We start from the raw sequence: 25,585 nt of genomic DNA on the forward strand, positions 1-25,585 counted from the left end.
TTTTACCTTGAGTAGCAATGTAATGACTGGGCCTTTGATAACCCTGCAAAGAGAAACAAAACAGCACATTATGATTTAGCTTTTGTCATTGGTTTGGCAATACTTTCTCTAAACTTTCAATGATGGGGACAGCAAAAAAAATAAAAGCTAGCTTACAATTAATACGTTTATTAGTGTTTCCTATGTTACATTTTGTGTTCATAAAACATATGAACAAACATATTATAATTTTTTGATTTATAAACCCGACATCATTCAGGACCCACCCACTCCACCGTAATGAAACTAAAAGCAAATCATAATGAGTATAAACAGCACAGGCCGGGGATGTTAACATGCATGATGACTATGATATGAACAGATAGCATGATAAAAAACCAAATAAAGCCTGACGTGTGTGTGTGTGCGCGCAAGAAAACATGCGGTCTTCATGCAGATGAATTTGTATGTAGGGTGGGGGGAAGTTCAAATATGCCCTACAGCGATACTTACATCCCTGTACAGCCAAATCTACCGCCCCCAAATCAACCGCGAGTTAAGAGTGAAAGAGAGCACAACAATGTCAGTGAGCAAGCACCTCCAACAAGGAAGAAAAGAAAGCTTTAAATTGTGTATAGTTGTGACAAAGGCATGCATAAAGACCTCACATACGAGGGAGGGAGAGACGTTTCTCACACGTTCGCCAATGGAGGAGGAGGAGGCATCTCCACTTACATCAATGTAGTTGGCATTTATGTAGTCGGACGTGGGGTCGTCTTCCATTGGTTGCAGGATAACTCGAGAATGATCGTCTGTAGAGACGCGTCAAGCCGGGTTCAGAGAGAAACAGAAGAGAAAACAACAGCGTCGGTCCGTCTGCTTTGGTTTTGATTTATTTTGATTGGTAAAAAGGATCCTTAACAATAAAGGTTCTTTACAGGTGCTGTTGAGTGAACTTTACTTTTCTTAGAGAAATCACTTTATTACATTACATTACATTACATTTGTAGTACATTGTCATTTTTTGTGCTAAAAAAGTGTAAAATTATTCACAACAAATAAACAAATTAAAAGTATAGTTCGACATCAGTAGTAGCCTACTTCAAGACACTATATACCAAGTAATACTTAAATCGATTTTTAATAGAATTGTGACGATTAATCGTGCAAATGCGCGTTTTCTCAATAAATGAATTATAATGAATTACGGTAAAATGCAGCTACTTCCAAAAGCCAGAGGGCGCTCTCGTGCAGAAACTCCATTTGTGCCGCTGAAGAAGTAGCATTACAAACGCTCCACAGGAAATGTCTATAAGAATATTTATATAGCTGGTCTTCAAATTGTTTCAGGTATTTTCATGATAATAAAGAATATTTTGAATGATCGTGTTTGACAAGTGTTGCTTTTTTAAATCTTTCCCTGACCGAATTTTTTTAAGTTGCCAGCCAGGATCAGCATTTTTTATGATTTTCACAAAAGTTTAATGCCTTTTAAAAAATAATGTTCTTTAAATATATAAACATAAAAAATATCAAATGAAAGAACAGACCCTCTGCTTTCAAACAAACTAAAAGGGCAATACTTCTGGGTTTTTAAGTTGCGTAAGAGTGCCAACCTGGTGGATAATAGCGGTATTATGGATTGCCGGAAAAAAATCGTCATTGGCAGGGAAGCCTTTCTCTTAATTGACAAGTGAAATCATCAATGGCGGGGAAAGAGTTAAATGCAGATTATAAACGACTCAAACTCATAGCGATTTTAGATTAATAAGGACTTCTTACTGATCAAAGAGCCATAGTACATGAAAGAGCTGTGCATGAAACATTGAATCGGAGCCTTGCGATTCAGTATTGATTTCAGACAGATATTTTTAATGGGAAACGCGAAGCATCGCCACATTCCTAATTTTTAGTGTACTGAAATAAATAGTACAGTTAAATATATTGCAGAAGTTTATCTTAAGAAGTACTAAAGACTCATTTTTTGTATATTAAGCACAAAATTAGTGTGTGGAAAAAAGTAGATTTACTTAAATAAAATGCATTATAGGGCACTATTTTTTTTCACCTGGAAAGATCTTTGTGGCTCTGTGTTTAAGTATTCTGGTATGAGACTGAAGATCTCTAACATGAACCTTTATTATTAAATGCGTTTGGATCCTGATATTGAAGAGCACATGAGAATATTTAACATATCTTACATGCAATGATGTTTCCATAGCGATTCTTGGTTCGATTTTGTTCTTTCTTTGCTGCGTCCCAGGAAGCCGACTGACCTTCAAAAAAACTCTAAAGAGAGAAAATGACAGAGAATTACAACACAAACCCAAATCTATCTTAATTAAGTGAAGATTTTCAGTATGAGTATAAGCAGTGTTGGGTGTTACCACTGATCTATATAAATGACTTGAAGCCACCGCGCCGCCATGTTGGTATACCCAAACATTCTATTAAATCAATGGACGCGATCAGATTTTAATGATAATGATCACTTTACTAGTCTTCATTTTTATATCTGAAGTTACCCTGTACATTATTACAACACAAACGTCCTAAGCATGTACATAGTTATTTACTGAAAGTTGTACATTTTAGTTTTTAATCAGTTATTATACATTCATCTTCATTACAGTATCAGATCAGCAGACAGACCGCAACATATTTAGTATTAATGACAAACGTGCTCATTCTGAAATCTAAATAAATAATCATACTTTGTACCGTATTTGTATGCAATAATTTGCTGGTTTTATGTTACCTAAACTTATTTAGAGAAATAACGCTGACCGTGTAGCTGAATGTCAAAAAAACTTTATTTATACCCGTGTCATTAACAGAAAGCAGCAGACACACTCACCTTAACGTTTTTTTATAAATCCATTATCCTGCCCGATTAAAACATAAACATTGCAGATAACACCAGAATTAACTGTTAATTTACATTCACATATCCTAAAAATAATCTTCCGTGACTGATATGCTGTAAAGTGGGTGAATTTAAAACATGATTTTGAATGGAAGTCAATGACGCTCTCTGCCGGTTGGGTATACCAAGATGGCAGCTCGAACTCTGCGCTGGCTTCACCTCACGCTGTTACGTTAAGCGTTCTATGTGCAATCCAGTCATTTATATATATCAGTGGGTGTTACTAGTCACAAAGTAATTAGTTACATTAATTTAAATACTTTTTCCTTAAAAAAGTAAAGTAAGGGATTACTCTTATTTTTCCAGTAATTTAATTACAGTTACTTCTGATGTAATTGAACTAAATACTAGATAAATTATATATAATACAACAGTTGATTTAACATTCAAATGTAAAGTCCAAGGTCTATAAACTAGTTGTTTTATTCGTATTAATATTATTAAGATATTGGATGTTTATTAATAATTAAAAAGCACATATTAATGTCTGATTCTGCAAAATCTTATTCTACATCCTTAACCCTCAATTCCTACCAATACTTAAACTTAACAACTACTTAATAAGCAGTAATTAGGACTATATTGAGGCAAGAGTAGTTAATAGTGAGAATTGGACCATAAAAAGTATAATTGATGTACTTTTATATGATTCATTCGTGCCGTTTCAAGCCAATCTTTGCATCATTTACTAGACAAATGACTTTTTGGAGAGAGTAATTTGTACAGTAATATAATTACATGATTGAAGATGTAATTAGTATCTAGCAATTAATTACTTTGTTATGCAACTTACCCAACAATAAGTATAACACACCATCAACACAGACTACATTTATCCAGTGTGCATGACTGCGAACACAGCGGCCACAAAACTATTTAAAAACTTACAGTAAATTACATTTAAAAGTGTCATTGGATAGAAACTATCTACAAAGTAAGGATGCTGTAGTTTCCTCAGAACTGATCACACACTTCTGACTGTTTTTTTCAACGCTTGTTTAAGCAACAGGTGTTACAAATTTTTCTGAAGTGTTTCACTGTAAACGGTTCTTGTCCTCTCTTTAATAAATACTGAGACTTGCTTTGATATTTTGCATACGTAACTTAAGTGTCCAAATGGTTTTTAAAGCCACTGCGCGATTCTTTTACTAAAAAGAGAAACCTTAGACTTTCTCAACAACCAAAACAAAACGAATTGTTCTGCATCTGCCACAAACAGTCATCTGAGGGAATCAGACTGTGGTTTTAAGAAACCTCATGAACACAAAGCACTGTCAGCAAATTCAGCCCTGCAGAAAGCAAACTTATGACTGCAACACAACTCTGTGTGTGCGTGATATGTGTGATAGATGACAGTTCTTGTTGAGGTTATAAACTTTATCACAGAACACAGATGCCTTGTGGGTAATTTAACAGTCAAGCGTTGGTTTTCTTAGTGTAATGATTATAATAATTCCCAGAATGCTATCTTGTACAGTAGCAATATTCAACTTTTTTGAAAGTCATATACAGTTGGATTTATTACTGATAATTGTGTTGTTTTTAGCTCTGGACTGGCTGCCTGTTATAAATAAAACAAGTAAAAGTATTACTGTAGTTTAAAAATGTGTCTACTCATTATGGGCTTCGTAAGACACATCATCTAACCTCATACTCCTCTTTAAAGCCGTAACTGTCTGAAGTTTTCATCAGATTAATGTGCTGCAGTAGATCGGCCACTCGTATGGCAGGATGAAGTTGTCCCGTCTGATAGGGCGATTCAGTGCCGTCACAGTGGTATCGTGGGATATCCAGAAGTCTGCTGTTCTCAGCTGCAGCGGTGTGGTTCTCATCTGAGAAAGAGTCAAAATCATTATCATTTGAATAATATGTAGGTTTAATACAATGATCAGTGTAATGATAATAGCAGTCTGGTACATGAGACACAGCACGCTGCACCTGCATGTCTGTTTGCATGCATGCTTTGTGGTCATGTAACCACGTTTGATAAACAAACAAATTCATGGTGAGATATTAATGGTTTCATCTTAACCTGCTGCTGTAGATGTCAAAATAAATCTTTAATAATAAACAGCCTTCAGTACCTCTTTCTGCTAAAACAATAATCTTGACCAACTTGAGTCATATGTATTAGATGAATTTGGTACTTATATAATTTTATTTAAATAAGTTTGAATCATTAGCATATTAGTTTTTGCTGTGGTACCATCATTTCTAAAATACATTACATAGACACACACGCTTGCTTGCATGCACGCTTGCTCGCTCGCACGCGCGCACACACACACACACACACACACACACACACACGTACACACACGCACGTACAAGCACGCACGCACGCACGCACGCACGCACGCACGCACGCACGCACGCACACTTACCAGTAATAGGCACTTTTAATGGCAGCAGGAAAGAAAAGATCAGTTAAGTTCCTCAGCATTACATTAAACACACAGATTAAGCATTACAGATGATAGAGGGATGGACTGTCACTGAACACACACGACCCAACACAATACAACCCAACAATACACAACTACAGGAAGACAAACACACTATGTATGTATAAAATGTATATAATGATTTGTTAATGTGTGTGTGTGTGTGTGTGTGTGTGTGTGTGTGTGTGTGTGTGTGTGTGTGTGTGTGTGTGTGTGTGTAATGTGTGTCTAATGTTTACTCTGTCAGTATGTGTAATATCTTTAGTCACAGTAATATTTATAATGCTAAAATATATTTATTGTTCTTATCCATGAATTTCTGAATTTACATAAGAAAGGCAGAGAAATGTTTTAATTTCTCTTTAATTAATTTCTGGCTTCTGAGAGAGGCTTAAATTTGGGTATCAAAACATAACTTTGACATTCATCACTCCTGTTCAAAAATGATGAAACGTTTAGAAAGGAAAGAGTTCACTTTTAGATGATGGATGATTTTTGAGGTTTTATTACATAAAATCATTCTATACAAAGTAAGGAACATTTGGTGGAAAAAGCACCTTGATATCTTTAACATTGACTGAGTAAGGCCACGTCAAAGATTTGATGACTTTTGGTCTCTGAAAACTATGTTTTTGAGAAGTAGAAATTTCTGAGATGACATGAAAAATATATCCACCAAAGTATTGTTTATGACACTGTGCTCTAAAATGCTTGATTCTGATTGGCCAGTCGCGACATGCCAAGGTCTGTTATTCCCATATAACAACCGCCTGAAACGAATAACGTGGATGCTGCAAATTATTTTGATGGTACAGTTTAATATTACACAAAAACTAAATATAAATATGTCTTTTAATAACATATATGACATTATATTTACAAATAAATTACAAATGTGACATCTTATTTTTAAATTGAAAGTAAACGTGTTTTCCACGTACAAGGTCTGGATTTGTAAAAAAAATTAGCTAATAACACATTATAAATCATTATTTAATGTTCCCTACTTATGAGGTGAATAGCCATGTAATAAGCGAGATAATGTACACTATGGATCACACAGTCGTGGCTTATTTCTGCAATAACAAACAACAACCTGCTGCCTAATGCCTATACATTATCTCTTACATATTGAAGGCTTAGTGTTTAATCTGTCACTTACAGCAATAATAATTTTTGTCACTTGATAGTCATGACTACTTTGACGCTCTAAATCTCAAAATTAGATTATGTGACTTTAGCCGGATTTTACATCATGGGTCACAGATTTGTTAAGCACTGTGTGTTTTATATGTCACAACTGGTTCTTGTTTGCAATTAAAAATACATTGTGAATACACTGCAGACAATAACAGATAAATGACTGATTTATCATCATGTTTATGCAGTGTAGACAGATATGCTGTCTGTATTCAATAGCTGATGTTTCACTTGTTTTTGAACAGGACTTACATAAACTGTGTGTTAATCTGATTTAAAACAAACACAGCTTCTGTTAAATATATTTTTGTATGTATTATTGAATAATGATCACAATAAATTAAACTATTATCTAATTCATTAAAATGTCTTTCTCAATTAATCTAGAATTTATTCATGTACAGACACAGTTTATGGACCATAATCACAGTACTCTTAATATTATTATTGTGTTATTCTGTATAATATAAAACTAAAGCCTGAGGTTTGATTTCCCTGATGTAACACTGGAGCTAAACTGAGCTCAGAGACGCTTACAGGAAACTCATATATGAGGTGTGAGCAACGTTACACAAATATAACATCCAGACAGATATCGTGAAATGGGGGATTGGTACACTAGTCAAAATTACAATAACTGTAATCACAGAGTTATGACAAATCTCCTTTTGCAGTCTTGTTACCAAAACCCTTTTCATACATTAGAAATTAAACAAATTAGAAAAATGTATTTGTTTTTACCTATTCCTACAAAGACTAAAGTTTTAAATGAAATGTATCCAACAAACGAATTTCAAACAAACTTATAATCTTACATTGATTTTATTTTTTGATGAATACAAGCTAATTTGAGTAAGCCTCTCTTATATTGTTTTTGTGATGTTATTATTATTATTTTTTACTACATATATATATATATATATATATATATATATATATATATATATATATATATATATATATATATATATATATATATATATATATATATATATATATATATATATATATATATATATATATATATATATATATTTTTTTTACTATAATTTGTTTGATGTTGAGTTTGTGCTCTTATTTTGTATTATTGTAATTTCCAATAACTGATATGCTCAACCAAAGGGCTAATCTATACTTATATTTTCATTGTTGTAATCATATGCCTTGATTTTCTGTAAGGTTGAAGTAATTCATAAAAAAAGTTGAATAATTTTTGCACAATGTTTGGGCTGGACTTGATCTGAGGCCTTTATAATCAGTGCAGGTCTATGATATTTGGCTTTGTGTGTCTGTATGTACAATATATATAAACGTATGACTTGAGTCACTCATAGTTGTATTAATTGTTATTCATTATTATGTTTTATTAATTTATTTAATTGTCTAATAATTTGGTTACATTGTGCGGAATGAGCACATGAGTGATGCATGCTGGGTAATGAGATTCCTCATGTACATCAGGAGTATTCAGCTCAATTCAGTTCATTTCACAATAACAAAAAAATAATGACAGCATAAAAGTGCATTTACAATGCATCTTACTTCTGTAATGAAGCCAAAATATTCTGTTGTATTTAGTAGAAACATTTCTAAGTGATATAAGAAATTTAAACAGTTATAATGCAATGTGAAGCTTGATTTTATCTATAAATATTTGACTGTATATCATGCATTATTGTTTGGTTTAATTTTTCCTAGTATGTAAGACATGAACTGAATTGACCCGGGCACACACACATATAATCCTCACCTAATACAGCAGTTGGCACAAGAGGATCATTTGGCACTGCAGAGAAATATGAGGAGTTATTGTAGATACAATTCTCACAGCCATATTCAGAAACTCGACACGAGCATGTCTGTGTGTTAAACGTGGGTGCAGTGACTTTCTGCATTATCACTCAGACTGAGTCATTACTAATCACGAAAGACTGATTACTGAACAACTTTTGCAGAAATGCACAGCAGTGATGTCACGAACTGCAATGAATGCACGGAAAAAATTAAAACACCACCATCAAAATCTGATAAAATAAGGGGCTTTATGTGTAGGACTTTCAAAGTCCTACACATGTTAGTGGCCAACACAGATTTGAATTGCTTCGCTTTCCTCATGTGGGTGGTGATTAAGGTTTTGGTATTCTTGGTTTTTCCATTGTACGAGAACAAATGTTTTCTGACATATATCAACACCTCCACATCCATCATATCATCTCCTATCCTCCACTTTTAACAGAGATATACCGTATGTCGAGAAGAGTTTAGGCTAGGACAGCGCGGCCCGAAACAAACTTAAAAACTAAGTTAATTAAACTGTCGACATGATAAGCTATATCTGCTCTGTGAAACACACATGTATTAAAGGGGATATATCATTAAAATCAGACTTTTTCATGTTTAAGTGCTATGATTGGGTCTTCAGTGCTTCTATCAACCTAGAAAATATGTAAAAGATCAACCCAGTAACTTAGTTTTGGTAAACCATTCTCTGCAAGCATGTGAAAAAATAGGTCATTGAAATTTGTCTCCCCTTGTGATGTCAGAAGGGGATAATACTAAGGGTGTCACAATTTCGATTTTAAATAGAAATCAATCGAAATTAAGTCACAAACTCGAACTTCGAATTAAAAAATGGGATCGTCGATGCTGCCACGCCCCCATGTCACGTCCGGTCAGCTTGCCAAGCGGGGGAAATAGACCTCTCAGAGGTGCCTTTAAAAACATTTTTATTTTAAACACGAGGGATGTATTGCTACAACTCCTTGAAATGCTTTTCATAAACAGGATTACTACCTAGTGATCTGCCTTCGGACAGAGCGCAGCTCTCTGCACGTGCGTGAGAGAGCCGCCAAGATGCAGCGGGTTATATTTTAAACAAAATGGATAGTTTGCCTCAGCTCGCATGAAACGCATAAAACTGAACAAATACGCAAGGATTACTACTTTAGTTTATGTTTAAACTTTGGACAGATGCGAGAGGGCGTGCACGTGAGACAGAGAGAAGCGCAGCTGCTTATGACGCACTGGTTTTATTTCAGATGTTAGGAGTCCATGTGCGTGCAAGAAGGAATCCTCTCTCTACAAGCTCTCTCACGTAAAGTGAAGCCCACAAACCCCCATGCAAGGAAAAGCATGCAATGCGCATGTTAATGTGAAACTATAATAATAATAATGGCATATCATTGTCTGTCCTTAAATTTTTTTAAATAAAAAATCGAGAATCAAAATGTAATCAAATCGAGGATTTGGAGAATCGTGACACCCCTAGATAATACCGCCCCTTAATCTGCACTATCCAACCACAGCACTGCCATATAGTTCAGAGATCAGCTCATTTGCATGTTAAAGGACACACCCCAAAACGGCACATTTTGCTCACACCTACAAAGTGGCAATTTTAACATTTCATAAAAAATGATCTATGTGATATTTTGAGCTAGAACTTCACCAAAGATTTATTTAACATCATAAAGTCTTGCAAAATGTCCCCTTTAACACCTTAACTGGCGCTGTCCTGTAAGCGGGAGACCTGAGTTTACTTTAATATTTTGTATATTTTTATCCATCACAAAAAACTATTTACCGTTGGAAAGGTCTAAGAATGTAGTTGTCATATTTCAAAACATTTTAGCAGTAATAATGCTGCAGTGACAGTAATTTATTAATTTGTGACAAGAGTGCAGCAAACCGTTGACACCTAGTGGCCATTGTTGGTAAAACCACTAAAAGTGTAACACAATTTTATGATAATTTAATGTATGAAATATATACTTTATTGCATTATTTTTATTTATTACAATAAAGGTAAATTGCTATAACATTTTATATATATTTTCACCTCCAGAAACTTTAAAGTCTTCTTTAAAACAAGGCCTCTTTTAGGCAAATAATGGCCTAAGGCTACAACACATGGCAGAAACCTGTGTGATTATGATTAATCTATGTAACATCTTGACTGTTTCATAATGACCAACATCATCCACCAATAAATAGATTACATAACAAGTTGTAACAGACTTGAATACTCATATCGACTGAAGTTGTGCGAGTCCATGAACGTGACAGACACGGGCTCCTCGGCGTGCAGAGTGCTTTGGTCAGCGTAACTGCGGTCCATCGAGTTCACCATGTGGGTCATCTCCTGACGGGTGTTTCCGATCGCATCCTTGCGCTTCTTGGCGAGCTTCCTAATAAACCAAATAAAGACGGAGTCATTAAAGATCAAATACTTAAAACACTGCCATTCCACTCCAAGCACCCACATGAAGAAAACAAGACACGGGAAAAGATAAGAGATGACTGAAGAGGGAAAATTTTGTTCAACCTTCAGAAAATACTTCCAGATTAGTAAAAATGTGAAGGAATGATAAAGAAATCAAACAATGCCTGTAAAAAATTCACAACACTTCTCCAGTTTTCCATATTTGGCAGCATTTGTAAATGCATTTTTGGCACTTCTGTCATATATTTACTGTGAAAAAAGCAAAAACCAGAAGCTAACTAACAAATGGGTCAACTATAAAGTTGTGATGCACTAGCAAACATGTGTGTTCACTACCAACTTACTATTATTTATCTTGACAAGAGAACTTGATGAAAAATGTCCAACTATATTTTATAAGTTATAACAGCTCATCTGTAGTTATAACAACTCATTTCTATTCAAGATAAGTTGAAATTTCTTGTAAATCTGAAAAATTTAAGGCAGCAAATAATTTTTTTACAGTGCAGGTATAATTACACTATACAGCACATACAGATATTCACAGATACCTTTAGGAGGTTTAGGGGGACAGGGGCTAAAGTTCCCCCTCTTCACTGAATAAATGCGTGTTAGGATGAGAGATGAATGAAGACAAAAGTGAGTGAGCGTCCCATACACACATGCACACCAACCCACAAACACAACACGACACAAGTGCAGCATTCTTTTTTCAAATAACACCGCTTGGATGCGAGCGCTGCCGAGCACATTACAAAACTGATCGAGTGCAGAAGAAACGTGATTGGTCAAAGCAAAGAGTGTTTTCGCTTGAAAAAAGGATACTGCATCTTTAAAAGACTAACAGACTAACCAAAAACAGAAAGCCTATATATGTATAAATATATTATCACTGCTGTGTTCTGAACCCATCTGTTACTTACAGGTAATATGAGTAAGAATAGTAGCTCCTCCTGGTGAGCGAATGAGAAACAGCACAAACAGATGAAGAGATACTGGTGAGCGCACAATCAGATTCAGTCTGACCAATAAAACACACGCAGCAGATTCAGTCTATATATCTGATCTCTTTTAAAAATACACAAACCTATTTAGATGAGAAGTGACTCATATAAAACACAAAGAAAAACAAATCAAGGGCATGCAAAACTCGAGCTGTAAGATTTGATCATGCATCTTAACGTGTCTTAACTGATCAATTTATCACTGCAATAAACCTCTAAGCACAGACATTTTTAAAAATCACATGTATATGTTAAGCATAAATGAAAACAAAAACATCAAATCAAATGGTTAAGATGCTGACCAACATTTTAAAGATGCAGTATCTTCAGCGTTTGACCGCAAAACATTCAGATCCTGGATCAATATATCCACATACAATGTCAGTTCATTTAAATATGATCTCCTGATAAATTAAGAGATTATGCATAAAGAAAATATCATAAAAATACACAATCACCCCTCATACAGCAAATTTCTCTTCCACACCACGAGCTTCTCACAGCTGAAAAACTGATCTGTCTTTAAAGGTGCACTATTGTCCTTTTAACTAAAACATTTTTCAACTGCAATTCCTGGCTAATGTTAAAGCTAGTGTTGTAGTCAAGACCACCTAAACCGAGACCGAGTCAAGACCAAGACAGGCCGAGACCAAGTCAAGACCAAGACCATTGCAAATCTCTGCATTAAACCACTTATGATAAAATGTGGAATATACATATTAGGCACTTCTTGTCTGTGTGTGTGTGTGCGTGCGTGCCATCAGAGAAGTTGATAAAATAATCAAAGGCATTGCAGATATGTGGGAATTTATCTTTGTCTATAAAAAAAATAAAAGTGAACAAACACTAAAGAGCTGAAATCAACTTAACCATTTATTCTGAACTGTCTTTCCATGGCTTGCCATCCACTAAACACAATGCAGGTGTTTTTAGTAATAAAATTAGAAAAAATTTGGAGAAACTTAAACGATGCTTAAACAATGCCAACATCATATGCCAAACCCGAATAAACTGCATAAAATTAATGATAAAAAATTAATTTGTGATGTGCACTGCAAAAAAAAATGATTTTCAAGAAAAAATGTTTTTAGTATTTTTGTCTTGTTTTCAGTAAAAATATCTACAAATTCTTAAATGAAGATGCTTTTCTTGATGAGCAAAATTACCCAAGAAAATAAGTCTAGTTTTAAGACCAAAAATACCAAATTTTAAAGTGATTTTGTGAATAAAACAAGCAAAAAAATCTGCCAATGGGGTAAGAAAAAAAATCTTGAACCTTTTTCTTAAACACTAAATTCAAGAAAAATTCAAGAAAAATTTGCTTACCCCATTGGCAAATTTTGCTTGTTTTATGCACAGGATTACCTGGATTTGGTGTTTTTGGTCTGGGAACTGGACTTGTTTTCTTGGGTCGTTTTGTTCATCAAGAAAAAGCATCTTAATTTAAGAATTTTTAGATATTTTTACTGAAAACAAGACTATACTAAGTATTATACTAAATACTAAGAATTTTTTTCTTGAAAATCATTTCTTGGCGTGTGCCATCAGTTGTTGTCTTGACCGGTCTTGAAATAAAATTCCGAGTCCTCTTTGTCTGAGACCGAGACGAGACCGAGTAAAAATGCGGTCGATTCCAAGACGAGACCAAGACCTGGTCTTGAGACCGAGACCGGTCTTGAGAACTACAACACTAGCTGAAGCTCAACATGTTTTCTACAATGACATTTGTGAGTGAAAGTGTTTTGCATTCAGACTGAGGGCGCACTCACACTATCCAAACCAAACCGCGTCCGGGCCGGCTTGCAGAGGTGGGTTCACTTAGGCTCAGGTGCACAGTGTGATCACAAATTGCGCCAGAGAACGGTTCAAAAGGAGAGACGTCAATTACCGACCACTCACCTGCCTTCATTAAAACCTTCAGGTTACATGAATGTCTGAGCTGCACCATGAGAGATCAACTAAGCAATATTATAGGCATGTGAGAGGACTTAACATTACAATGTGTTCAAGTGTTAAAGGCGGGGTGCATGATTTTTGAAAACACTTTGGAAAAGGGAGTCGGGCCGAGTACTTGTAGCCAGTCAACAGTAAGGGACGTGTCTAGTAACCGACATCGTTGCCTGGATTGCGTATGTGTGGGGCGGGTCTATCAAAAGAAGGTCCAGATTGTATTGGGTTAGGGGCGTGTTTGTTTAGGTGATTTCAAATGTCAACATCGGCTTTCAGACATCATGCACCCCGCCTTTAAGAGAGTGCTATATTTCCAATTATCTTCAAAACAATTGCATCCTAATGACAAAAGCGCGCCCAGGCCCGGGACGTTCAAAGTACAGTTTGAGTGCGTGCTCCTGGGGGAGTGGGGGGTCAATCACGCTGGGACACGGTTTGGTTAGCCTAATGTGAGTGCACCCTGATAGATATGAATTATAAAGAGCACGGTTACATCATGTGTTTAAGTCTGAGAATAATAACAGAGTAGTGCACCCTTAAAGATCTGAACTCTGAATGAAGTATGGAGGAGTATGATAGTCATGTGTAAGCCTTTATCTACTGTTTTGAAAATGAATAAATATGACAGATAATATCAGCTAATACTAAATGTAACATAGGCACAGACCATCCTATTAAGACAACTACAAAACATTATATAAAATACAACTTTAGTAGAAATGTTGAACTATATATGTGTATTCTGTCCTAACAAAGGACAAAGTTTTTTTTGGTTGACTTCTCACATATTCACATCATTAGAAACAGACAGTAAAATCGGTTGGATAATTCACTGTGGCAGAAGAATATACAGCAGACAAATGTGCTTTAATCTTAACAACAGTATGAGACTGAAGGAAAAACTTATGTTGATATAATTTTTCTTTAAACTGTAGACTCTTCTCTCAGCCAATCAGAATCAACTCTCAATGACTTCAGTAACATTCTCTAAAAATATTTTAAAAAATGTAATTTATCAGGGTGAGAATATTTAGATGTGTATTTTTTCGATTAGCTTATTTTTTATCATTTATGTTTAAAACTATAAATCTCATAATTTATATTAAAGTTAAAACTTAAATTCATTAACAGTTGTGTATTTAGTTGTAAGCTGTATAGACGGTTTCAGCAGTAACAACATAAACAAGCGGCTGTCGCGATCTGCACGTAACTTCCGGTAAACTCAGCTAAGAATAAATAACAAACAACAAGTTCTTTATTTATATAACAAGCAAAAAAACAACACATAGATTACATAGAAAACCAAAACATTTGTTATTTTCGACAAGGCATTTGTTCAAGAGATCAGTTTAGCAACTAGTCAGACCATTAAAAAAAACGAAACCGGAAGTAAAGTTCGGATCCAGACGTGTCACGTGCGTCCGATGAAACCGTCTATATGTTGGATTTGGATCTCTCCAAACAACCATAACACAGATCGAATCATTTATGGGTCAGTGACAAAAAATGATTTGTCAAGATAAGAAATTAATTTTTTTTGGGGAAAAACTTGTTTTTAAAGCATGCATCAGGTTTATTTCAATGCACAGTGTACTTATGTTAATTTTATGCAATAAAAAATGTGCATTTGCACCATTTTTATGAAAGTTAAGACTGAATGGACCTAAAAGTGTTAAATAGTGTAAACGCCAATTGCGGTAAATAATAAGAAATATTAAATATATTATCCACCTTGATGGCATAATCATCATCAAAAAAAACAAAAAAAACATTTTAAAATATCATTTTATTAGTTATTTCTAAATGTACCCTTTAAGGCGTTTTTGTACTATTTGTCCTGACATATGCTGAAGACAGCTCTGTTTTCTAAATAATCTTTGACAAATGATGTAAAAATGTATGTAAAAAATAATATAACACTAAACTAGATGATTTTATTTTATTCCACATTTTTTATGAATATATTTAGATTTTAATAAAAAAAATACTAGTTACACCAATTGACACCGAACAGTTACACCACATTGACATTTTTGCAATTATCACCCAAATATTCTTTCAAAATTAAATAAAACCAGAAATTTTAGACTTGGTCCTCAAAAAAGAGAATGTACCGGTATGTAAGTAATCTGCAAATTTATTTTGAAATTTTAACCCTTTCACATTTATGGACACAAAATAATTAACATCACGCCTTATATTATATAAACTACCATAATATCTGTAATTATGTAATTCTGTTAGTTAATAATAATTAATATAATTCTGTTAGTTAAACATTACAGACAAATACGTGTTTATAATGTCTAATCATTCCTTCCTAGTCTGTTCACAGCGATTCATTTATGTTTGCACCAAATTTGTGTGATATTAACACAGCCTGCTGTTCAAGAATAAATCTCATGATGGCGCCAATGGACAACAGCAGGGACACGAGTAAGAATCACCACCGATTCATGAGGAGTACATGAAATGATACGCAGATACAGACATTTTTCATTTTGTAAAGCACATCTCTGATCTGGTGCACACTTCACCCTTATTAAAAAGCGCTTATACTAAACTGCTCAAATGGACATTCACACTTTTCTGTATTTCTCTCACAAACACTGTCAACTATGATGTATTTAAAATGAATAGATGTTTGTGTGCGTCTGTTGTGTTATGAGATGGCCGTGGAGTGAAGATGCAGGTGTTTTGTTAACAGAAGAGACTTCAGCTTACCTTTTCTTCACCAGCAGGACGGCCAACAGCACCAGGAGAATGAAGACCAGCACGGCAGAACTGATGCCCGCGATTTTTACCACCTGATCAGTTTGTTTGGCAGGATCTGGGATCACCTCCGGCTCCTCCGTGGCTCCTGAACACAAGAATAAACCTTTCAATACTGCAAAAAATATGTTTATATATATATAAATACCAAAAAATATATTTGCTGAAATATATTTTGGAATGTTTAAAAAAATATATATATATTTTTAAATATATTTTAAAAATAAATATTTATTTAAGCAAGGAAATATATTCACGTCGCATTGGAAGAAAAATGTTATGTTTATGTTACAAACCTGTAAACATGAAAAGGTTCAAATTAAATATATTTTCAACTTCGAAAAATAAAATGTTATTGTATTTAGCATATATTTAAAATATTTAAAATGCCATATGGGTTGTAAAATTAGAAATGTATTTGCTTGCCCTTGAAATACATTTTGAAATATATTTAGTTTTAACATTCATATCAACATATATTTTCAAATTCAAAAATATATTTAGCATATATTTAAAACATATTTTTGAATATCGTACTTCAGGATGCATAGATTAGAAGAACTATATTTGGCTTTTTTTCAGATTATAAAAAGATATGTGAGCTTATTTTAGATCTGTCCAAACTTTTTGTCCTTTATACTGAAATCCTTCATTTTACACATTGACTGTGAAATTATTCTCAAAAAGTACCATAAAAGTCACAGCGTTTTCCTTCTGACTAGAAAACCGTGGGCATCATTTGTTATTGTATTGCACTGCCTCGCAGCTCCATTAAAATACCTGGACGGCTCACAAACATAAAGTGCCATCAGCCGGCTGTGCGTGATATCTTTCACTTGAGACGTTGCCAAAAAAATTACAGAATGGCTTGAAAATGACTGTCGGATATGTTTCTCCAAACACTGGCAGACATCCAGTCTCACTCTGTTGTTCAATGCTAATATTATTACCTGGCACCAATACATTATGCAAGGCACAAATATCATTCCCCTCTAAAAATAAAAGTACGAAACAGTGGAAAGTAAGACGGTGCGCCTCAGGAGCAGAGCATTCACCGATACTGTCCACTTAAACAGACCGTAAAACCTCTTATACAACCGTTCAGGGTCCAAGGTGAAATCCATTATTAAAGCCATTATTCTATAGATTGTAATATCCAGGACTATTAAAACCGCTATCTATAACTAAAGGCCTTACAGACGTTACGCACAGTTTATGCTACATCCGAGTCCCGGTGAAGCGTCGCAAGGACATCGAGGAAATAAAGAGACGCTCATCGTCTATTAAACAAAAGTCCCTGTAGCATTTCACCAGCCACACCTTTACTATAGGTGAAATATAAGCTGGGCTTCTTATACATTGAACACAAACACAACCTGAGAGTAAACCCATCATTACAGCACCTTAAGATATCGATACAAACGTCTGCTGAACTCGGGTCAGGTCTGCATCGTGTTTACGACGGCACTGACCGCACTTAAAGCTTTGGATATAAAGCAGCATTGTCGAGCTGTCTGGATGGCAGGAGTAAATGGATCCTCCTGATGTCCTGAAGCGCTATACTTTAAGCTTTTAGGAGTGATAAGGCACTGATCCACTGACATGAGCCTGTTAAATAGAGCCATCAAGATTCACTCTGTGCCTCCGGACCCGCGGGGCGGCTTAGTTTTACCCATAAACAAAAGCAAAGCTCCCGTCTCTGCCGTCCTGCGTATACAGCTCTTTTATCCTTTACATCTCATTTGCCCCAGCGAGCTGCCCGGGGGCAAGACAGAGAGCACTTCTGCCCTAATACAACCCCCCAACATCTTATTCAATCCAAGAACTGCACATTACACAAACGGCTTGTATTTTTGATGCTCTCTGATCTGCATTTGTTTGGGTATCATTATTAAAGTACTCGCACACCTACGACATCAAAGGTGATTCGGTAAACCTAGACTGAGATCTGGTTGCTGACCTTGAGCTACATAACTGGAAGATCATCAGTGAGGACAATAAATCTCCCTGCCCACCTATCTTGAAAAGATAAACTAAAGATCTTTCCAGCGAGACGTTCCCAGAATCAGTTGTGACGCGGGTTATTAAGCCGCAACACTGGGTGGTTTTAGTTTCGTCTCGCATTTTGTCCTCCGCCACTACACTTCTGTTTCTGTCAGCTCTTATGAATCTGATTTGAGAGAAAAACACTACAAGCGATTCAATGGAAATTGGATTACATCCATTCTAGAGATAAGATTTCACGTTTAAAAACAAAAATGTCTTTTTGTTGCAAAACAACACATGACGTGGGCTACATCTAATTCGTTCTGGGAGCGTGCCGAGCCTCGGGCAGAGGTTTAGCATTCGATTTCCTGCTGAAAAACAATTAATGAAGACCCCGAGGATAAAATCATGAGCAATAACTCAAGCGAGACGTTTTCCGTACTGTCAGAACCACAACAGCACACTGACACGTATCTTTCACTGCATTACAAATTCAACGCATTTAATAACATTTAGCTGAATGACGTTGAGTACAATTTTAACAAACATGAGGATCTCAAAAGTCAATATAGAGTTATGAGTTCATCTGATCAAATTGATGAATGAACTACAATTTAGCATTTGGATCCAAACTGAGCTTGGTTATTGCGACAAATCAGGCGATTCGATTCAAATCTATTTTTATATGATTTCGATTCAATCCAACATTGATTCGTTACCAATATTTTCGTTTTTAAAATTCAAATTTATTTGGTGTGATGTCACTTTAACTCTCCCTGCCATTAATACATAAATTATGAGAAAATGCTTCCCTGCCAATGACGAGTTTTTACGGCAATCCATATTTCCGCTTTTATCCACTAGGTGGCACTCTTGCCCAATTTATAAAACACTGAAGCATCCACTGATCCAAAAACAGTAAAAGCTCTGTGTATGTTTTATGAATCGCTCTGAATCTGAAACAAGGGTCCTACACAAAAATGCTATTATCTCAGCTTTTTTTTAATTTTGTATTTTTTAAGAAACCTACCCATATTTGAGAGGTGATAAAAATAGAAAATTATTTTTTTTTTAAAGCAAAGGGTCTGTACTTTATTTGATGTATTGTATGTTTATATATCTAAATAATTTTTTGTAAAAATCTATTCAACTTTTGTGAAAATCATAAAAAAAGCTGGCGCTAGCTGGCAACTTTTTTTTAAAACGCTGGTGGGGAAAGAGTTAAAACCTACATATATACTGCATGGATTCAATATATTGTTACAAATGCGTTTTCTTTCCGGAATGTTCACGGTCACACAACACACTACATTAACGAGGACAATGGGCGCATTTTGAGATAATTTTGTGTAAACATGTCCGTTCAAGAGCAAGAAACTTGAACACAGCATTTGTGTGCTTTTTAAGATTTGAGATGCAGCTTCGCGCATGCGCGATTACACATAAAACTCTCAAACAGCACATGAGTAGTGCATTAAGATTTGTTTTGCATTTTTGTTTGAATATTTCAATTGGCAAGACCTAGAACACATGCAAATGAGAAAATTTCATGACGGTGCAGCACTGCCCAATTGCGCAAGTGCCATCAACTGTCCCGAGCATCGTTCAAGGGGTCATCCTTATTGTCAAGCCTTGGCTGTGAGGTAAGCACGCACATTAAAAATAATTCAGGGATTTCCCGGATCAATATTGTTTTTTTCAACTGAAGATCAATTACAATCTGAGAATACAATTTTTTTACCCACTCCTACAACTGACAGCTTCATTTAAGCTAAATTTGTCACATTTTTCTTCAGATTCATTTTTTATTTCATATATTTTTGCATTTTGTTTAAAGTCATTTCAGAATCATTTCTAAACACATTAAACAGTTTATATACATTTCTAAATGATGACTCGATGACGCACCGGAGCCACCGAGCATGACAAGAAGATGCTTTAGTGTTATATAAGTTGGTTAAGAGCACCACCTAGTGGATAATAGCGGAAATATGGATTGCCGTAAAAACTCGTCACTGGCAGGAAAGCGTTTTCTCTTAATTAAAGCGATAACTCTAATCTATTATGTTTAATAGCAAACCTATAACACCTGGCACACATCCTTCTTCAATCTTTGAGTACTTTAAGACTGAAATGATCTGCTTCTGTTGTCTCTAACTGAATGAAGTCTACAGCAGAACTTACTTGAACAATACTGTCAACCTCAAACAAATCATAAAGTTTACTCACCTCACTACAGTATAATCATCTTAATATCATATCTACAGGAAACTTTAACACTGCAGTGAATAAACTGAGAAATAAAGCCTGCAGGCTCTTCTACACACTATAAGACATCAATGTCCTATAGAGATTTCGATAAAACTTCAGAGAAAAATATTACTTTTAGTAATCGAGTAGTTTGCTCTTTATGGCAGCGAGGTGTGGGGTCCACCAATAAATCAAAACATTTATAGATAGATTAAACCTCCATCTGAGATCCTGCATGCAGAATGGTGAAAAAAATATTAAGAGACAAGAGAGAGAGTTTTAAATAAAAGGGCTTTACCTTTAAATGCCAGCTTTAAACACTGCGTTTTACTTTCCTGTAAAAACAAAAAATTCTGTTAGTTGCAAATCAATAAAGTGCAGAAACATACAGGACACAATAAAAATTAAAGACTTCTGCTCAGGGTGAAACTGAAGAGGATTGTGATCTGTTCACCTTCTCCACGCTGCTCACTGCCTGAAAGTAGATGTTGTAGTTTTTGCGAGGAGCGAGGGGAGCGTTCCAGTACCCTTGATAGGTCTTGTTGTCGCCCACTGTAAACGGCTGTGGCTCCTGAAGGTTTCTGGGTGGAAGTTCTGCAGCGAAGTAATACGGCAGACCGCTGCTGACCGCGTTCTGATAGGTCACCGGCTCACGGTAACATTCACTGCCACTGGCCTCACGCCGCACACGATGAGGGTTAATTTCTTTTACTACGATCTGATAGACACTGTTGATGACAGACACAAAATCACAGACAATTAAGGCAATGAAAGTAACATCGTAGCAGATAACTTCTGGAGTTGTGTATCACACACATTTCGAACAGAGCTTAACATTTGACTGCACATCTTTATATACTTTGTTCTTTTTAAACAACAGAGGTCACTGTATGTAGACGATACTGTAGCTTTAGGATGTGGGATAAAACTAAATCTGTACTCTAGGACAGTGGTTCTCAAACTTTTTCAGCGTGTGGCCCCCTTGTGTACGGTGCATTCCATTGCGGCCCCCCAAAAGAAAATTGAGGATAAAAACAGTTCTAAAATGTAACATTTTAAATCAACAAAACATATTAAATTATACCTAGTAGTGCTGTTGGTTAGTTGGCTTATTTTTTTTAGGTTTAATTACACAGAATGTCATAAAACTGGGCCCCCCCTGGCACCATCTCGCGGCCCCCAGTTTGAGAACCACTGCTCTAGGAAGATGTTTGTGAGGTTCATTTCTATGTCACTCTTTAACCATCTGTGAATGTTTTGGTTTCTGAATGACTATAGATTTTACAATCAGACAGCTTTAATATGGGGAATGGGGAATGTGTCATATTCTTGTGTTTAATTCACACTGTCATGTCTGTATGTTTACTCAGAAATATAGATATATATTTAATATATATATATAAATATTTATAATATATTCACATAACTTTAGTGTTCATGTGAGATACAGAATTTGTGACATGTGCTGGCAAAATGAGTCGGAATAAGCAGATATTCAAAAATAAGTTATTTTAAAATTCCAGTGTTTCCCATACATTGATTTATTTGTGGTGGCCCACCACAGAATCAACACTGGCCCCCACAAATAGAATTTTCATGATTCCCATTTACATTTTTATTTCACTATTTAAAACAGCTTAATTCGGCTTAAAATATAATTTGATATATAATACACATCAAATACAGATACAGATCAAAGAGTAGAAGTGAAACATATTTCAGGTGCCAACACAGATCAAACGCAAACACGACATGATGATATCACATATATGCTAATTAGCGGGTGACGTCATTACCACCACAGTCTCCTCAAAATCCTGTGGGAAACACTGAATTCAGTATTAAAAAAACGTAAAAACGTTCGTTGTATGATTTTTTGGAACCTGACAAAAAATGAAAGAGCTACACCTGTTTAAAGTTGAGTCAGCAAAGTCAATTTTAAGAAAAAAGTAGACTAAACTAATAGATTTAGCACATACAAAGTCAAAAAACAATACTATAGGAAAAATATATGTTTAACTTTTTTCTTTCTTTTATAGTTTGATTGACATTGAGACACAGACGACTTAAAGATCGACTGTAATGCAAGGATCTAAAATAATGTTTCACATCAGATATATTTCCCCAACAGTTAACCAAACATTCACTTATATGTTACATAATAGATTATATCTCCGTGAATTCTTGTCAAAACAGATATTTTTTATACTGTAATTCTGTGTATATTTTAGGGTAGCGCACTTGCGCATCTGTGTATGCTTCAGATGTGTCAGTCAGCGCGAGGAAGATCGTTTTCTTAATAACACTTTAAACATCAATCAGGTACCAAACTTTATCTCTCTTAATAACTCTTTCAACATCAAGCAAGTCCTGTGGCTAGTTGTGTACACATAGCCATGAAGTTAAGACCGAGTCTGACTAACTAGTAGTTAGTTAGAACTAATTAGTCCTACTATTTGAATTTAAATTAGACCAATCTACCATTTTATGTAACATACTTAAAACAGTTATGATCAGTCTTGAAAAAAAAAATTGATGACTAACTTTTAAGACTAGTCTAAGAAGTTTATGCAACCGGCCACTTCACTCTATTTTCTAAGTCCTGCATGTTTTAAAACAAAAACCAAAATGTTTAATGACTATTTAGAGCATTGGGATCGCTAGACGAGGGCTTAATGTACTTATTTTTATGAAAACCTCAATTTTGACCATAATCGACATTTATGCTTTCTTTTGCGTCTAGCTCAAATTTAGCCTAAATGAAACTCAAATATAGCACAATGTTTGTATGAATGCATATCTAGAACTATGATTTTACATACAATATTCCCAAACAAATAAGCATCAACACTTTTATTATTTATGTTTTCTTTATTTGGTTAAGTCTGACTTGCTAATGAATACTTCTGATTTATGGTTATATAAGAGAAAAGTATTAAAGTTTTTCTCTCAGTCTTCAGTGTGCAAATTGCTGTAGGAATCTGTCTGTCACAGTAATGACTGATTTACTGAAAGATTGTTTGTATTGACACAGAGCAGCTGAACAGACTGAAGAGAAAAACACAACTCACATCAAATACAGGTCTTTGTGTATGTGTTGAGTTGAATAATGAACAGCTGAGGATGAGAGAGAGAGAGCGAGAGAGAGACACACACACACCTGATAGGAGCTCCATTAGCCTGAGCTGGTTTCAGTAGGACAGTGATGGTGGTTGCGGTCTCATTGAGTGAAGCTTCATCATACTCCTCTAGTGTAGGTGCTACAGACAAAGTCAAATGTAAATGAAATAATGCTGGGGTTAGGTATTGACTACTGTACTGTAATCTGCATTTAACTTCAATGCAACTATACTAAAGCCACTTAGGGCCCACTCATATATGTATCATAGCTAACCCAAACAAACCATACCCAAGCATAATTGTCCCGCCTCCCTTCTCCCCTTAAAGCACACACTCACACTGTACTTTGACCGATCTGAGCCCGGGCACGCGTTCGTCATTAGGTTGCAATTGTTTTAAAAAAACAGGAAGTAAAGCGCTCTCTTAAAGGATTAGTACATTTTCTTAAAAAAAATAAATCCAGATAATTTACTCACCACCATGTCATCCAAAATGATGGTGTCTTTCTTTGTTCAGTCGAGAAGAAATTATGTTTTTTGAGGACTCCAGGATTTTTCTCATTCTAATGGACTTTAATGGACCCCAACACTTAACAGCCTTTTTTTCAACGGAGTCTCAAAGGACTCCAAACGATCCCAAACAAGGCATAGGGGTCTTATCTAGCGAAACGATTCTCATTTTTGACAAGAAAAATATGCACTTTTAAAACACAACTTCTCGTCTATTTTCGGTCCTGTGATGCACCAGCGCGACATCACACAATACGTAATCCCGTCAAGAGGTCACGGATGACGTATCGAAACTACGTCCCAGTGTTTTCAAGTGTGGAGAAAGAGGACCGTTCTGACGTTGTTGCATGTCAAATGATACTAATTAATGTCTTTGTGTCAGTTTATTGTTTAAAATGGTCCGCAAATGTGCGTTTCATATATGTAACACGTGACCTTTCTACGTCACTACGCAATTATGTGAGGTCGGCTGGGGCGACACAGGACCGGAGATAGACGAGAAGTTGTGGTTTAAAAGTTCATATTTTTTATTTTTCTTGTGAAAAATGACAATTCTTTCGCTAGATAAGACACTTATGCCTCATTTGGGATCGTTTAGAGTCCTTTGAAACTGCGTTGAAACTGCAATTTTAAACTTTTAAAACTGTTAAGTGTTGGGGTCCATTAAAGTGCATTAAAATTAGAAAAATCCTGGAACGTTTTCCTCAAAAAAACATAATTTCTTCTCGACTGAACAAAGAAAGACTTCAACATTTTGGATGACATGGTGGTGAGTAAATTATCTGGATTTTTTTGTAAGAAAATGGACTAATTCTTTAACACTGGAGCCCATCGTAATGTTAAGTCTGTGTTTTTTTATTCAGAGTTGTTTGGTGCGTGATGACACACAGCCCTCTCAAATGTCTATCATGTTGCTTAGTTGATCTGTCGCGTGTTTTGCACAGATTCAGGCAAATTATTGGAAGTGTGAATGAAAAAAAATACAAAAATCCCAAACCCCGGATGCATTTTCCATGTATTTTCCGTAATGTCTGTGTGTAAAGGGCTTAAGTGTGTGTATTCAATCACATACAGTAGATATTGTATAGCCAGTCTGTGGATATCTGGGTCACATAAAATAAATGTGTGTTAATAGAAAATAATTTTTGTGCTTTTGGAGAAGCAAGACTGAATACAAAAAAAAAACCCGCTGTCATGTTGTTCCTTTGGGCAATTAAATAAAA

General features: G+C 35.2%; 1 protein-coding gene across 16 annotated transcripts in view; it reads right to left on the reverse strand.

Annotated features, from left to right (window-relative positions):
• Positions 1-25,585, reverse strand: part of ptprk (protein tyrosine phosphatase receptor type K) — a 259,761-nt gene that overhangs the window by 68,942 nt on the left and 165,234 nt on the right. For 4 of the 16 annotated variants that reach the window (XM_073855763.1, XM_073855761.1, XM_073855766.1 and 1 more), the window contains 13 exons: positions 23,894-23,993; positions 21,188-21,461; positions 21,032-21,068; positions 16,450-16,585; positions 11,695-11,724; positions 10,579-10,736; positions 8,300-8,335; positions 5,290-5,301; positions 4,553-4,737; positions 2,181-2,268; positions 643-791; positions 493-510; positions 7-43 (listed from right to left, as the gene is read on the reverse strand). In XM_073855763.1, the coding sequence (XP_073711864.1) occupies positions 7-43; positions 493-510; positions 643-791; positions 2,181-2,268; positions 4,553-4,737; positions 5,290-5,301; positions 8,300-8,335; positions 10,579-10,736; positions 11,695-11,724; positions 16,450-16,585; positions 21,032-21,068; positions 21,188-21,461; positions 23,894-23,993 (1,260 nt within the window). The remainder of the gene's footprint in view (positions 1-6; positions 44-492; positions 511-642; positions 792-2,180; positions 2,269-4,552; positions 4,738-5,289; positions 5,302-8,299; positions 8,336-10,578; positions 10,737-11,694; positions 11,725-16,449; positions 16,586-21,031; positions 21,069-21,187; positions 21,462-23,893; positions 23,994-25,585) is intronic. The other 12 variants (XM_073855770.1, XM_073855772.1, XM_073855771.1 and 9 more) reach the window with 8 other exon arrangements.

This window comes from Misgurnus anguillicaudatus, chromosome 18, assembly GCF_027580225.2.
Source record: "Misgurnus anguillicaudatus chromosome 18, ASM2758022v2, whole genome shotgun sequence".
Lineage (NCBI taxonomy): Eukaryota > Metazoa > Chordata > Actinopteri > Cypriniformes > Cobitidae > Misgurnus > Misgurnus anguillicaudatus.